General features: G+C 48.6%; 1 protein-coding gene across 1 annotated transcript in view; it reads left to right on the top strand.

Moving 5' to 3' along the window:
* Nucleotides 1–677: 677 nt before the first annotated feature.
* The window catches only part of SLC27A5 (solute carrier family 27 member 5), a 36,724-nt gene continuing 23,181 nt past the window's right edge, over nt 678–14,220 (top strand). Inside the window, exons 1-3 of the mRNA XM_050927611.1 lie at nt 678–1,155; nt 10,876–11,085; nt 14,025–14,183. Of these exons, the coding sequence (XP_050783568.1) occupies nt 678–1,155; nt 10,876–11,085; nt 14,025–14,183 (847 nt within the window). The remainder of the gene's footprint in view (nt 1,156–10,875; nt 11,086–14,024; nt 14,184–14,220) is intronic.

Raw genomic sequence — 14,220 nt, 5'->3', positions numbered from 1 at the left:
GGCCATTATTTTAGTTCAGGCCTCAGGCCTCATACTGGGCCTTTATCAGGGCCTTCACTTACTACATGTGCCTGTGCAAAGGAGAATTTTCAGGAGGTTGTGTGTGTGTCTGTGCAAAGGAGAATTTGCAGGAAGTTGTGTGTGTGTGTGTCCCTGCAAAGGAGACACACACGTTTGCAGGAGGTTGTATATTTGGGGCGGAGAGAGAGAAGGGGTGAAATTGAGCTTGAGACTTTCCAAACTACTAATTCCTATCTGAATTGGTGAGGACCATGCATCCTCATTCACTAGACGGACTGGAAAAAACTCTCCCAGATTTTTTTCTGGGCCAGAGTCACTTCTGCCTGCTTGGGACAGCCCATGGAGAGAGCTAGATATCTCTTGCTGGCTGGAGAGCGACCCACATGCTGCCCCTTGGCCTGACGCCAGCTCTGGAATGCCCCACCCCGCCCATGGCTTGACCTGGGTGCAAGGAGCAGTCAGCTGAAGGGACTTTGGCAGCTCTCCCACCCCGTCTGATGTGAATAACCCAAGGTCTTGACTCCCAGCCAGGCCATCCTCGAATCACCTCACAGAACGGCAGGGAGGGGAAAGCTAGTAACTCCCAGCGCCTCATCAGTTTTATGCCCAGGCACAGTGGAGCTGCTGGGAGGTTGCCGTGGAGCCCCAGCTGAGTCATGCTTGCTCTGTGCACAGCCCTAGTGGGGCTGCTGCTCCTGCTGCCTCTGCTGGGGAATCTGCTTTTCCCCTACTGGTGGCAGGACCTGGTCATATCACTGTCCATGGTCCACAGTGGATACAGATGTCTGCGTCGGCTCCAGCGCTGCCCTCCCCTCACCCTGCTCGATACCTTCTTGGAGAAGGTGCAGAGCCACCCGGAGAAAGCCCTGCTGCTTTTCGGGGAGCAGGTTTACACCTACCGGGACATAGATCGGCGCAGCAGTCAGGCGGCTCGGGTCCTGCGGGACGGCGTGGGGCTGCGGGAAGGGGACTCGGTGGCCGTCTTCCTGCTGAACGTCCCCTCCTACCTCTGGGTTTGGATGGGGCTGGCGAAGATCGGCTGCGTCATGGCGTGTCTGAACAGCAACATTCGCGCCAAGTCCCTGCTGCATTCACTCGGCGCCTGCAGGGCCACGGTGCTGCTGACCACTCCAGGTGAGTGGGGAGGCTGCTGCCACCGAGGGTCAAGTCTCCTGGTGAGCAGGGACCAGTTGCATCTCAGAGCTATACCTCACGGCAAGGGGGACTTTGCTCCATCACAGTACCAGGTGTTCCTGCAGGGGATTGCCCATGCTGGTTGGGTCTCTGATCCACCCCAGGGGCAGGGGCATGGGACCGTCACCGACTGAGGAGCAATTCACAACTTCCCTGCCTGGGGTGTGTGTGTGTGTCTGGCCTCTCATCTCAGTTCGGTGTAGTGGTTAGAGCCAGGAGGCTGGGAACCACAACACTAGGGTTCTAGTCTGGCCCTGGGGGAGGAGTGGGTGCTAGTGGTTAGAGCAAGGGGGGTGGGAGCCAGGACTCCTCAGTTCTCTCCCTGGCTCTGGGAGTGGGGACAGCACTGAAAGTAACTTAAGGGACTTACTGGTATGCAGGACAGCTGGGGTCCTGAGCGTGGGGGGTGGCTCAAGTGGGCAGGGCCTGGGGCAGGACGAGGGTAGACTCCCTCAGCCAGCCTGCCCTTCAGCATGGCCCAACAGTGATTTAAAGGGCCCAGGGCTCTGGCTGCTGCCGGGAACCCTGGGGAAGCTGCCCCTTTTGGTCCCTTGCATCAGTGGCCCTGCCAGAACGGTCAGCTGTGTACCAGGTCTTACCGGTACACCATACCATACCGGTTTACTTTCACCTCTGGGGTTAGGTGTAGTGATTACAGCAGGGGGGCTGGGAGCCAGGACTCCTGGAGTGTTTTCACAGGGGTCAACGACTGCACAGTGAGGGTGGTGAGTGGGGCCCAGGCTGCACACAGGGCTCTGGTCCTGCCAGGGCCGTCCTTAGGATTTATGTGGCCCTAGGCAGTATTATTAAACTGGTGCCCCTATGCCGGATGGCAGCCCAAGCTCACAGCCTGGTGGGGGAGGGGGAGGAGGGACTTGACAGCAAAGGATAATGAGATGCCCAGCCTGCCTCATGGTGGCGGAGAGTCACAGTTCCCCGCAGAGACTTGCATGCACTCTCCCTCCTGCAGAATGGACATGAAGAAAGTACCTAACTAAAAGCACTAAAATTTGGGAATAAAAAATGTCAGTCACAGGTTTTTTGATATGCCCTGAAGTTTGTCAGAAATTTATTTGCAAAAACTTCATAGTAAGGGTGAGTCAGCTCTCCTGCTGAATACAACATTACATATAATGGAATACATGATGCAGCTCTTCTCTGTTTTACATTTTCTTCATCAGTATTTCTAAGTTGAATTTATATTTTAAATGTGCTCAAATCTTAAGCCAGCATTCCAGATTACTACATATTTAACTCACTGAAACAAAGACATTCTTTTAAATTAATCAGAGAGGTTTAGTGTGTTCATAACAATGTTCATTGCTTTTAGAAAAAGGGAACAGTAATTTACTTTGTGTGATCTCCATAACAAGAGACATGGTTATGAAATTTCACCAACTTTAAAAAAAATACGTTTCCAAAGATTTTAGGTATAACAAGGATTTTGTCTTACTAAGATACTGATTTTGCTGGAGGGTTCTTTTAAAACTAGTTTGTCGGATAGTCAGAAGTAAAGAAAGGGAACTCTTTGTCCAGCTATCTGGAAGGGAAGGACTGTTGTCCCTTTAAGGGCTCTCTTCAGTGGGGAGTGGGGGGAGAGGTGGTGAAGGGATGGACAGAAAGGACAGGAAGACTTGGAAGCACTTTTTTTTTTAACTATAGTAATTAAAATGTGTATTTTAGATAAGGGAGGTCTTTTGAAGGATTTATTTAAAAAACTATGTGTGAAGATCCACGCATTTAAGGCTAAAGATGATTGTGCATCTAAAACTCTATGCAAGCATTTTTTAGAAATGTGATTTTATAATCTTCACCAGCTCACTAATGAAATATTTTTAAAGCAAATTTTAAACTAAGATCCTGTAGACTGACATGTTCTGTGTAAATATTACATTAATGCACAACTGTTTTTGTCAGTAAAGTCAGAAACTGACAGTATAAAAATTTATTTGGGCATAAGCTTTCATGGACATCTGATGAAATGGGTTCTAGTCCACAAAAGCTTATGCCCAAATAATTTGTTAGTCTTTGAGGTGACACAAGGACTCGTCCTTGTTTTTGCTGATACAGACTAACAGGGCTACCACTCTGAAACCTGTCAGTATATACCTTGGGATTGGCAAATGCCTGTTAAATGTTGTGCTAATAGGTCTGGCAGGCTGGAGGTTTTTTCACTTTTAACTACTAGATTCCCTCCCAAGGAAGACTCACCAGACTAGAGCAGCCATCTGTGGGAGCCTCCAGGAAGGGTCAGAACAGGGATAGGAAAACAAGAGGGTGGACACTAAGACCCAGTGGTGCCCCAAATTTTCAGGTGCCCTACTCAGCTGCCTATGCCTAAGGACGGTCCTGTGTCCTGCTCCTTACATCAAAGCCCTGCCAGTTGGAGGCACCCAGCTGTAGATGTGCCTGGATCACAGCTGCATGGCATGGTACCAGCACTTTGGAGCCAACCAAAGCCAGAGCAGGCATTGTGCTCTGTTGGAAACCTGGAATGGACTTGGGGGCAGCCCTCCTCTGCCTCCTGCTCTAAACTGCTAGAACCCCAGAGCCAGGAAGAGAACTCAGGAGTCCTGGTTCCCAGCCCCTCTGGTCTAACCACTAGCCCCCACTCCCCATCCAGAGCCAGGGAGAGAACCCAGGAGTCTTGGTTCCAAGCCCCCCCTGCTCTGGATCAATGCCAGGTCCCCATTTGCAGTCTCTTTCCATACGGTAATATCCCCAGGCCTGTGACCATTCTTGAGGTACCTGAATCCCCTGTCTCAGTTGCCAGCAAAGGAGTTAAGCTGTGTGTTTACTCAGTTTCTAGGGTATAGTGCAGATAAATTACGTACAGAATGACTCAAGACCAAGGTTCAGGCAATCAGGGTTAAGAGGACAAGGAAAAGATTTGGCAGTTCAAACCACTTGCCGCGGCTCTTTTCATTGTGTGTGTGCATGTGTTTGCATGTGGCTGTTGGCACGTGTGTGCAGGCGGGGGTTTGTGCACATGTGTGCGTGTGGCTGTTTGCATGTGTATGTGCAGGCGGGGGTTTGTGCACGTGTGTGCATGTGGTTTGTGTGTGTGGCTGTTCCCTGCCTCTGTGTTTCGGCAGGGGTGCACATTTGTCTAGGAGTACGTGCATGAACGCACAGATGTGTGTCTTTGTGTGTGTGCTGATCTAGGTGTACATGGTAGTATGTGTGTGCATTTGTTGTGTGTGTGTTCGTGGGTATTTATGTGCATGTGTGCTGGTCTAGAGATGCGTGTTAGTGTGTTTCTGTATGTGCGTATTTGTGTGCATTTGTGTGCATGTTTTTTAATGTCTGTGTTTGCCTGCTGGGTGATATTTGTCTAGTCCTGTCCCATCTCTGTATCTACAGATGAAAAGGGATTCACCAGGGATTCCTATTATTATTCTGTGTGTGTGTATGGATGCATCTATGTGTTTTGTGTATGTGTGAGAAAGTAAGTGTGAGTTTGTGTGCATTGTTGGGTGCATGTGTGTGTTTGAATGTGTGTGTTCTTCTGTGTGTGTGTGTGTAGGCATTGGTGTGTGTGCATTTGTTCAGGGGAGTGTGCACCTGAATGTTTTTTGTAGGTCTCTGCAAGTGCACCTGTATGGTATGTATTTATATTTATGCCTGTGTGTGTCTATGGTTGTGTGTCTCTGTCTACGTGTGTGTTTTGTGCGTGTATGTATATATATTAGTTTGTGTGTCTGTATTTGTGTGTCTCATGCATGTGTATTTGTGTGCACCTATGTATATACCGGTGTGTGTGTCTGTGTGTGCGTGGGTTTGGCGGGGACTATCTGGCTCATGCTAAAGTCCCCTGGGGTGTAATGCCTCTCTCAGAGTTCGAGGACGGAGGTTATGATGACAGCCACACCCCGGTGTACACATACATGCCCAGCTTTGGCATCTAATAGCGGCAATAAAACTTCACAGCTGTTAAGACTAATCCCAGGCTACCGGGAGGGCTTTGAAAGGGGAAACTGAGGCACAAAGTGGGTCAGCGACCTGCCCAAGGTTGCACAGCCATTAAACTCTGCCTCTCCTGGCTCCGGTTGCTTATCCTAATTGGGTCCTGTAGCCTTGAATGCTTTTAATCATACTCTACGGCAACGTGGGGCCCTCACGTGTGATGGATGTTTTATAAATTCACGGGTTCCAGCCAGAAGGGACCACTGTAATTATCTGGTCTTAGCTCTGTATAACACAGGTCCAAGAACACAGACCTAGTGCTCCCCTGATCTAATCCCTGCGTGAACTAGAGCATATCTTTAAAAAACACATCCAATCTTGATTTTAAAACTGCTAGTGACGGAGCATTTCTTAGCCCCCCTCGGTAAGTTGCTCCACTGCTTAATCATCCTCACTGGTGAAGATGCAGAAGCCTGCTTTCCAGTCTGATTTTGTCTAGTTTCAACTTCCCAAACATTTCTGCTGTACTCCGTGCTGATTCGGCCTCAACTGGAGTATTGTGGCCTGTTCTGGGCACCATTTCAGGAAAGATGTGGACAAACAGGAGAAAGTCCAGAGAAGAGCAACAAAAACAGTGATTAAAGGTCCAGAAAACATGACCTGTGAGGGAAGATTGAAAAAATTGGGTTTGTTGAATCTGGAGAAGAAACGACTGAGAGGGGACGTGATAACAGTTTTCAGTTACATAAAAGACAGTTAAAGGGAAGAGGATGAAAAAGTCTTCTTGTTAACCTCTGAGGATAGGACAGGAAGCACTGGGTTTAAGGGAGGTTTAGGTTGGACATTAGGAAAAAATTCCCAAACGTCAGGGTAGTTAAGCACTGGAATAACTTGCCCAGGGAAGTTGTGGAATCTCCATCATTGGGGATTTTTAAGAGCAGGTTAGACAAACATCTGTCAGGGATGGTCTAGTTATTACTTAGTCGTGCCTTGAGTGCAGGGAACTGGACTAGATGACCCACTGAGGTCCCTTCCAGTCCTACATTTCTATGACTCTGTGACTATGGGAATCTGTTTTGGTTTCGTCTTTATAAAGACTTTATAAAATGAAGAGGAAAGGAAGTTTTGAGTCGAAAAAGTCATTTCCAACCCAACAAACTGCAATGTTTTGTTTGGAAAAGGTTCAAATAAAGGTTTTGAGCATTTGGTTGGAAGAACTTTTTGCTTCCAAATTGTCTTTCATTTTCACTTTGTATTTTGAAAGCCTAAAAACGCTTCAGATTGAGACTAAACCTTTCATCTCCCATTAAACAATTTTTGCCTCTGCTTTCGTGTCATCTAAAACTTGGAAAATGTTTGTCTTTGGTCTGATCCCAAATGATTTTCTTTCTCCCTTCGACTTTTCAAAGTTGCCAATGAACCAAGAAATCGGTTATTCACCCAGCTCTAGTTATGCTATTGGGCTGGGATCTGGAAAACTCCTGACTGGTTTCTAGCTCTTGCTCAGATTCTGGAGACGGGCAAAATTTCACAAAGGATCCAGAGCCTCAAAGGCTGAAACCGACAGGAGTTAGGCGTCTGAAATACCTTTGAGGATCTGAGCTTTGGCATCTCAGCAAGGGTGCTTTTTCTTATATGCCCCAGCAGAGCTCCCAGTTGTGAGACTCATGAGCAGATTTTCACGCTAGTCCCGCAGTTGAAAATTTGGCCTTGTATTTTTGAGGCCTAAATTACAATTGTTATGGTAGCAGGTAGAGGATCCCATCAAGATCAGGGTACTTTTGGGTTGTGTCGCATAGTGGACTGAACTCTGATCTAGGATCTGGGATCTACACTGGCTTGCTGGTTGATCCTGGGCTTCCACACCCTGTGCCTCAGTTTCCCCAAATCTGGAATGGGGATAAAGATATCTTTGTGAAGTCCTTTGAGACTTCTTGATGAACAGCCCTAGATAGTATATTTTATTATGCTGGGCACTGCACAGGTACATAATTAGATGTAGCTCCTGTCTCAAAAAGCTCTGAGTCTAGAGCGACAAAAGATAGAAGGGGAAATAGCTCATCCACATTTGCCCAGCTGCATGCAGCAGGTCCAGGGCAAAGTTAGGGGTTAGAACCCAAGTGTCCTGACCCCTCCTCCCCCCACTCGGTGTAGTGCGCTGTTCATAGATGGGAGCGGAGCTGTTTTGGAAATCCTGGTCTTGATCTCGCAGCGTGCCTCAGTTTCCCTGCTGCAAAACAGCAATGCCTTATGGGTGGGCTCCAAGTACCAAGCTAAACAGATGCTCTCTCCACCCAGCATGCTGGGATCCTGCTCGGAAAACTAGGGAGGTGGCCCCTGGGTGCCTGAAATTCACCAGAATTCCAGCACGTGGCCAACGCCGCACAAAAGAGGGTTGCTGTCACACACCAGGGCTACTGGCCTGATAGCTTTACATTCCTACTGAATTCGGTGAAAGCCTCATTGCAGTGAAACTGCTGCTGAACCTCCAACCTGGTTTACAATCCCCTTGCCCAGAAGGAGTGATTAGATCGACCTTGACCTCTTGCACAACTTGGAGCCAGAGAACAATCCAAGTTTACCTCTAGCCAGCCCTTGCCAAACAACCCCCCACCCAGGCTTTCCTAACTTTGGTGGAATACAATTAATCATACACCCAGGCAGGCTGTAAGTCTGGTCCCGTGCTTTTTTTCAATCCTTGGATCTCTGGCACCAGCAATGAGGGTTCAAATCTCGCAGTGATCTGTAGGTCACCGAAATCAGTGGGAGGTCTATAATAGACCCCTAGTGAATTAGCGCCATATAAAAGCCTAAGGACAAGCTCTGTGAAAGGTTTCTCTGTGTGTTTGCAAGATCAGCAGGAGAAACCACCTGGAGTTAATCATCCTCAGGCTCAGATGAGAGGTGGTGCTGATAAGGATCAGGATAATGGGGCAACTATAAAGGAAGGATCATAAAGCGATAAGCAGATGTCCCCTTCCCTAGCTAACAGGGGCTTAGGACACTCCCCTGCCAGAATCTTCCTGGTGTAGTTAGAATTGACAGTAAAAGGCAGAGGGCAAATCTAATGCTGGCTTTGATCTGGGAATTGGCCACGTGCAATAGGGAAAAAGCTGCTTTTTCTCCCTCCTACAGTTGTTATCTCAGGGCCCCCAGAGAGACTCCAGATGGGATCAAGCCTATGTTCATGGATTGTAAGGCCAGTTGGGACCATTGCAAGCCTCTAGTCCAACCCCCTGTCTAGCATGGGCCAGAGAACGGCCCCAAAGTAACCCCTAGAGCAGATGTTTAAGAAAAAAATCCCATCTCAATTTAAAAATTGTCAGTGATGGAGAATCCACAGGGACAGTTCCTGCCCCAACAAGCTGACCCTCTAAATAGACAAGAGGTGGGAGAGGAAGATGAGGCATAGAGAGGGAACATTGTTATGTTCACAGCACACACACATTGAGAAGTTAGATAAAAGTATAACATTCTTTTGTGGGAAGGTTGCAATGTAACACAATTTTTATTTCTTAGGAGCCAGAATGATAACTCACAAGAACCAAAAAACAGGTGCACCCTGGGATGGATGCAAATGGAGCCTTGCTTCCCCTGATCACGAACTGATCCTGGATGCAGCGCCTGTAACCATTGGCTCACTAATTTAGAGCCATAATTTTCAACCCCAAAGGTCTCAATTTAGTCCTTTACACCCACCTATAGATGCCTACACAGGTCCAGGGCCTAGGAGCCCTGGATTCTAACACAGTTCTAACCCTGACTTGCTGTGTGGTTTGGGATAACTCATGTCCCTGCTCTGTGCCTCAGTTTCCCCATCAATAAAATGAGCCAGATCCCTGGCTGGTGTAAATCAGTGTCACTCCATTGGCGTGAATTGGTCCTGCTCCCTTGGAGTCAACATGCTTGATTCGGTGTATTTTTCTGGTACCCTTGTGTATGTGTCTGTGCCTATATTAAGTATAGATGTGTGTTGAACTTTGTACCTGCGTGTGTGTGGCATGTCCCTGGACGGTGGAGCTCCTGCACCCAATTTAACTCTCCTGGCGAGGGTGTCTCCTACTCTTCTATGCCACTGAATGGCAAATCCCACCGGGCTCTGTTCACTCAGAGATCAGCATGCATATGCATACCCAGCAAAGTGACATGAAGCCGCTTCCAGCCACTCATGAACTACACTACGGGGAGCAAATTCCCCCAGCCTTGCACCCTAGAAATGTGTGTCTGACACTGCTCAAGACCTCTCTGATCAATGCAATCTCATTAATTTGCTTGCCATGCCTTCAAAGGGTAGTATCTGAGCAATCCCCCCCTAGAAAAACTCCCTGATTCAGACCCGACTTCAAAAGAAGTGAATTAACTAGAGAAAGAGGGATTTTAAGTGTTTAAGGGGCAGTGGCAGAGAAGATTAGAACTGGTTGCAAACGGAAATAGAATAGCAAAATTGCAGTCTAAAGCCTAAACTTTACCAGGCTTATCATTCTGAAAGCAAGAGGATTTCTCTCCCCCAGAACTTCACAGCAGTCCATGTTAAGTGCAACGCCTTCCAGGTAGGTCCAGCCCCAACCAAAGTCTCAATGGGGAGCTCTTTTTTTTCCAGGCGATCTTGCTTCCCTGTGCAGAGATGGGAGGGAGAGGCAGGCCACGGTGATGTCTCTGTCTCTCATTTATACTTTTCTTCAGGAGATGGAAAAATCCATGCAGTGTCATGGGGTTGGGCAACCCTCATGGTGGACACGGGCTGCTGACCATTTTCTTCATTATGAATTTGCAATTTTTTGCTTGCACCTTTTGTCTACATGAGGGGTGCCAGAAGGGGAGTGGGAGGGGCCCCAACACTTTTTACCGGCCATAAGGGCGAGCGATGGGGTGGGGAGGGTTGGAGAGGAGCAAACAGGGGCGGGGTCTTGGGGGGAAGAGGCGGCATGGGGTGGGGCCTCAAGGGAAGGGGCAGTGCAAAGGCAGGGGCTCAGGGGGTGGCATGAGGGTGGGGCCTAGGGGAGGAATGGGTAGTGTGGGGGCTTGGGGAGAAGGAGTGCTGTGGGGTGGGGCCTCGGGGGGAGGGATGGCATGGGGGTGGAGGTTTGAGGAGAAGGGGTGCCATGGAGTGGGGCCTCAGGGAGAGGGGTGGGGGGAGCAGGGCTCAGGGAGAAGGGGCAGTGCAGAAGCAGGCTTTGGCAGAGGAGGGGTGGTGTGGGGCGGGATCTTGGAGGGAGGGGTGGCATGGGGGGTGGAGCTCAGGGAGAAGGGGTGGCATGAGGGCAGAGCCCGTGTTCGGACGCTGGTGGCCCCCCACTTTAGGGAGCTTCCTCCACTCCTGGTCGACATGAGCTTTGGCATGTATGGCCTCTGTGTTTACCGTTTCTCTGTCCTCACCGAGGGGCTGGTTTGTGGGCGTTTCTCACAGCTTCATGTCCAACAATGACACACACGCATTTCAACAGGATAATGAGGTTCATCCAATTCTGTCTTTTCCCATGATACCTCACAAGGCATGCTCTGTACAAACCATCCCCATGCCATCTTGCAGTGGTGAACATGTGGGTACAGGGGGGAATGTGGAGGACAATGTGTCACGGTGCGCCTCTGCGTGCATCTGTGCTGTCTGCCTGCTCCCACCTTTGTCTGTGTACCTGTGTGCACCTGCGTTGGTGGGCACATCTGTGTCTGTGTCTCCATACGCCTCTGTGTGCTTGTGATGCAGTGATCCACGTTCCTCAATGGGGAAAAATGCCTTTCTCACCCCCTCTTCAGACCTCAAAGCCGCTATTGAGGACGTTCTGCCCAGCCTGCAACAGAAAGGGATCCGGGTTTTCTACCTGAGCGCCGAGTCCCCCACCAGTGGCGTCGAGCCTCTCCAGGGCCATATAGACGCCGCCTCCGAGGAGCCGATCCCCGTCGCTTTCCGAGCCAATGTCACTCCCAAATCCACTGCACTCTATATTTACACCTCGGGCACCACAGGTGAGGAGGGGACGTGTGATGGGAGTGCTGAGCAGCTGCACCCGGCTGTTAAGTAGGCTTGGAAAGATGATTGTCATAAAGAGAAGTGTGAAACATTTGTTCCCTTTATCCTCTGACGACAGGACCAGAAGTATGGGCTTAAATTGCAGCAAAGGAGGTTTAGGTTGGACGTTAGGAAAACCTTCCAAACTGTCAAGGTAGTTACACACTGGAATAAATTACCTAGGGAGGTTTTGGAATCGGAATAGCCATCTTTGGAGGTTTTTAAGAACAGGTTGGACAAACACCTCTCAGGGATGGTCTAGATAATACTTAGTCCTGCCTCAGTGCAGGGGACTGGACTGTCGAGGTCCCTTCTAGTCACACATTTGTACGATTAGATGTTTATTGGTAAATGTCGACAAACGTTGTTTCATCATACAGACCCAAACCGACAAAGCAATATTTCCATTAATAAGTGTCGGATTGGCAAAGTGTGAAAAAGACTGCTAGAAAACGCAGTCGCGTTTGATTTAAGGATATTTCCTTTGTGCATGTTGACATGTCATGCTGACAGTTTGTCTTTTAATGGTTATAAAGCTTTAAAGTTTTTGAATCTTAGCATCTGTTGCCAATAAATAATTGTGGTCTGACCCGCCTTTTGTCTGACCGGCCATAGGTGCTGACTCTGTGGGTGCTCCTGGGCTCAAGCAGCCATCTAAAAAAATAGTCCCCCTAGGGTGAGTCTAATCTTTTGTGGGCCCCAGTGCCTGGAGCGTGGCCATGTCCTCCACTCCTCCTGTGCTCAGCCACAAGGTCCTAGCCCTGCTCAGCCTCCTCCCCCTGAGGCCCTGCCCACTGCTCACGCAGGGAGAAGGGGGCAGAGAGGAGCACCCATAGGCAAACACAAAAGTCAGCGCCTGTGCAACCGCCCCTAATTTCCTACAACTGTGAAAATTTAAATCAATAAAAATCAAATGAAGATGCTTAAAACCTACAATTTTTGTGCAACTGTGAAAATTTAAATCAATTAATTTTTTTAAAAAATGCTAAAAAATAAACATCTGTCAACATTATTTAAAAAAAAACAGATTTTTCCATCTTGGAAGAGGGCGGCTATTCCTGGATGTAAAATATTGATTGGCACTAGAGGTGGTTGGGAAATGTGCAGCATCACACAATGTTATTTCTTAGGATGCAGACTGATAACACGCAAGAAGCAAAAGCACAGAGAGATGGAGGAAGAGAGGCCCAGCTCACCTTACCTGGCTCTAGGCTGGCTTTTTGCAGGCTGATTGCTCAAGATCCAAATTGCACGCTTCCCTACAGAGCCCCCCTAAACTGCAAGCAGAAAACCCCGGAACACTTAAAGAGATAGTTTGCAATTTTCACACAATTTTCAAAACGCCACAGAAACGGCTTTTTTTCAGTACATTCCTTACTTTGTACAAAAAAGGGTTAACGTACCCCAACACTGTCACCTTTACGTAAATACTCTTACTGTGAGTTCAGTAGAAGCAGGGGCGGCTCTAGGCATTTTGCCGCTCTAAGCAAGGCAGGCAGGCTGCCTTCAGCGGCTTGCCTGTGGAGGGTTCGCTGGTCCCACGGCTTCAGCAGACCTCCCACAGCCGTGCCTGCGGGAGGTCCGCCAAAGCCGCGGGACCAGCGGAACTCCCACAGGCAAGCCGCTGAAGGCACCCTGCCTGCTACCCTTGCGGCAACCGGCAGAGCGCTCCCCACGGCTTGCCGCCCCAAGCATGCGCTTGGCGTGCTGGTGCCTGGAGCCGCCTCTGAGTAGAAGGTGGCTCCATAACTTGTGCCAATGCTATGCATGGGAGTGGTAATGAAAAATTCATAGAGTGTGTAAAAGTCAACAGTAAAAGCTGTTTAGGGCAAATTATGGCTTCTAACATCACGCTTGTTAAAGCAGATCTGGTCAAAGAGGAAGATTATTTACCAAATCAGAGTGTGAATGTTGTAGTCCTCTATGAATTTTGATTTGATTTGAACCAATTTTTTAAAATGTTTGGTTCATAATTTTTTTTTTGATATTTTAAAAGTTTGGGCCAGGAATACTTTTCAAATTGGTGTCAGTTTGCATGGGAGGAAAAAACGTGTTTGCCCTCAGCCCTAAATAGGCGTCTTCTGCATCTGTAAACTTTGCATCCAACTTAAGGGACCAGGAGATGGGACTCCCAAAACTTTTATAGGAATAAGTGCGGTCATCTTGGAAAATGGCAGCCATTTCCAGTTTCAAAGTACTGATCAGCACTAGAGAGGGTTGGAAAATGGAACTTTTTTTGGATGAAAAGAAAAATAAATTTTGTTTTTGTCTAAATTGTTCAGGATTTTGGGCAAAAAAAATTTCAAATTTTGATTTTGACCAATAAAATTCAAATACCAAAATATTTTGGCCAAAGCACCAAATATTTTTATTCTGAAATACCAGCATGTTGCTTCATGGGAGTTGTAGTTCAGGTCCCCTCTTGCATAGGTGCTGACTCCATGGATTCTCTGGGGCTAAAGCACCCACAGAAAAAAAATTGTGGGTGCTCAGCATCCACCAGCCACAGCCGTCTGGTGGCGCCAGCAATCAGCTGCTTGGCCACGCCACCAATCAGCTGTTTGGCAGCTAGCAGGAGGCGCTTGGGGAAGGGTGGAGATCAGTAGGGAGCCTTAGGGGAGGGGGCGGAGCAGGGGAAGGAAGAGGTGGGGTGAAGGTAGGGCCTCAGGGGAAGGGGTGGAGTGGGGGTGGAGCTCCCACAGGGAAAAATAAAAGTCAGCACCTATGTCCTTTTGGAGAGGGGAAGTAATGCACCATGGGAGTGCCTGGCTGTAGTGCATCATGGGAGATGTAGTTCAATCAAGGAGCCCAGGTCATAAAGGCGAAGGGGGTCATGAGGTAACTGCACTACAAAACCCATGAGCCATCACTAAACACAATCCCTTTGGCCTATAAGGACTCCCGAAAGCTGCCATCATCACCCATTTGAAGCTGTGCAGGACAGCAAACATGTTATACATATGTGGCGTCAAAGCTGAGGATGTGATCTACACCCCTCTGCCGCTGTACCATTCGGCTGCGCTGCTCATCGGACTTGGAGGATGCTTGGAGGTTGGTATGTACAGAGTGTCAGCACGGGTCTAAAGCGTCAC

Source organism: Gopherus flavomarginatus, chromosome 18 (genome assembly GCF_025201925.1).
Source record: "Gopherus flavomarginatus isolate rGopFla2 chromosome 18, rGopFla2.mat.asm, whole genome shotgun sequence".
Lineage (NCBI taxonomy): Eukaryota > Metazoa > Chordata > Testudines > Testudinidae > Gopherus > Gopherus flavomarginatus.
The sequence above is the reverse complement of the archived record's forward strand: the minus strand, read 5'-3'. Positions and strand labels throughout refer to the sequence as shown.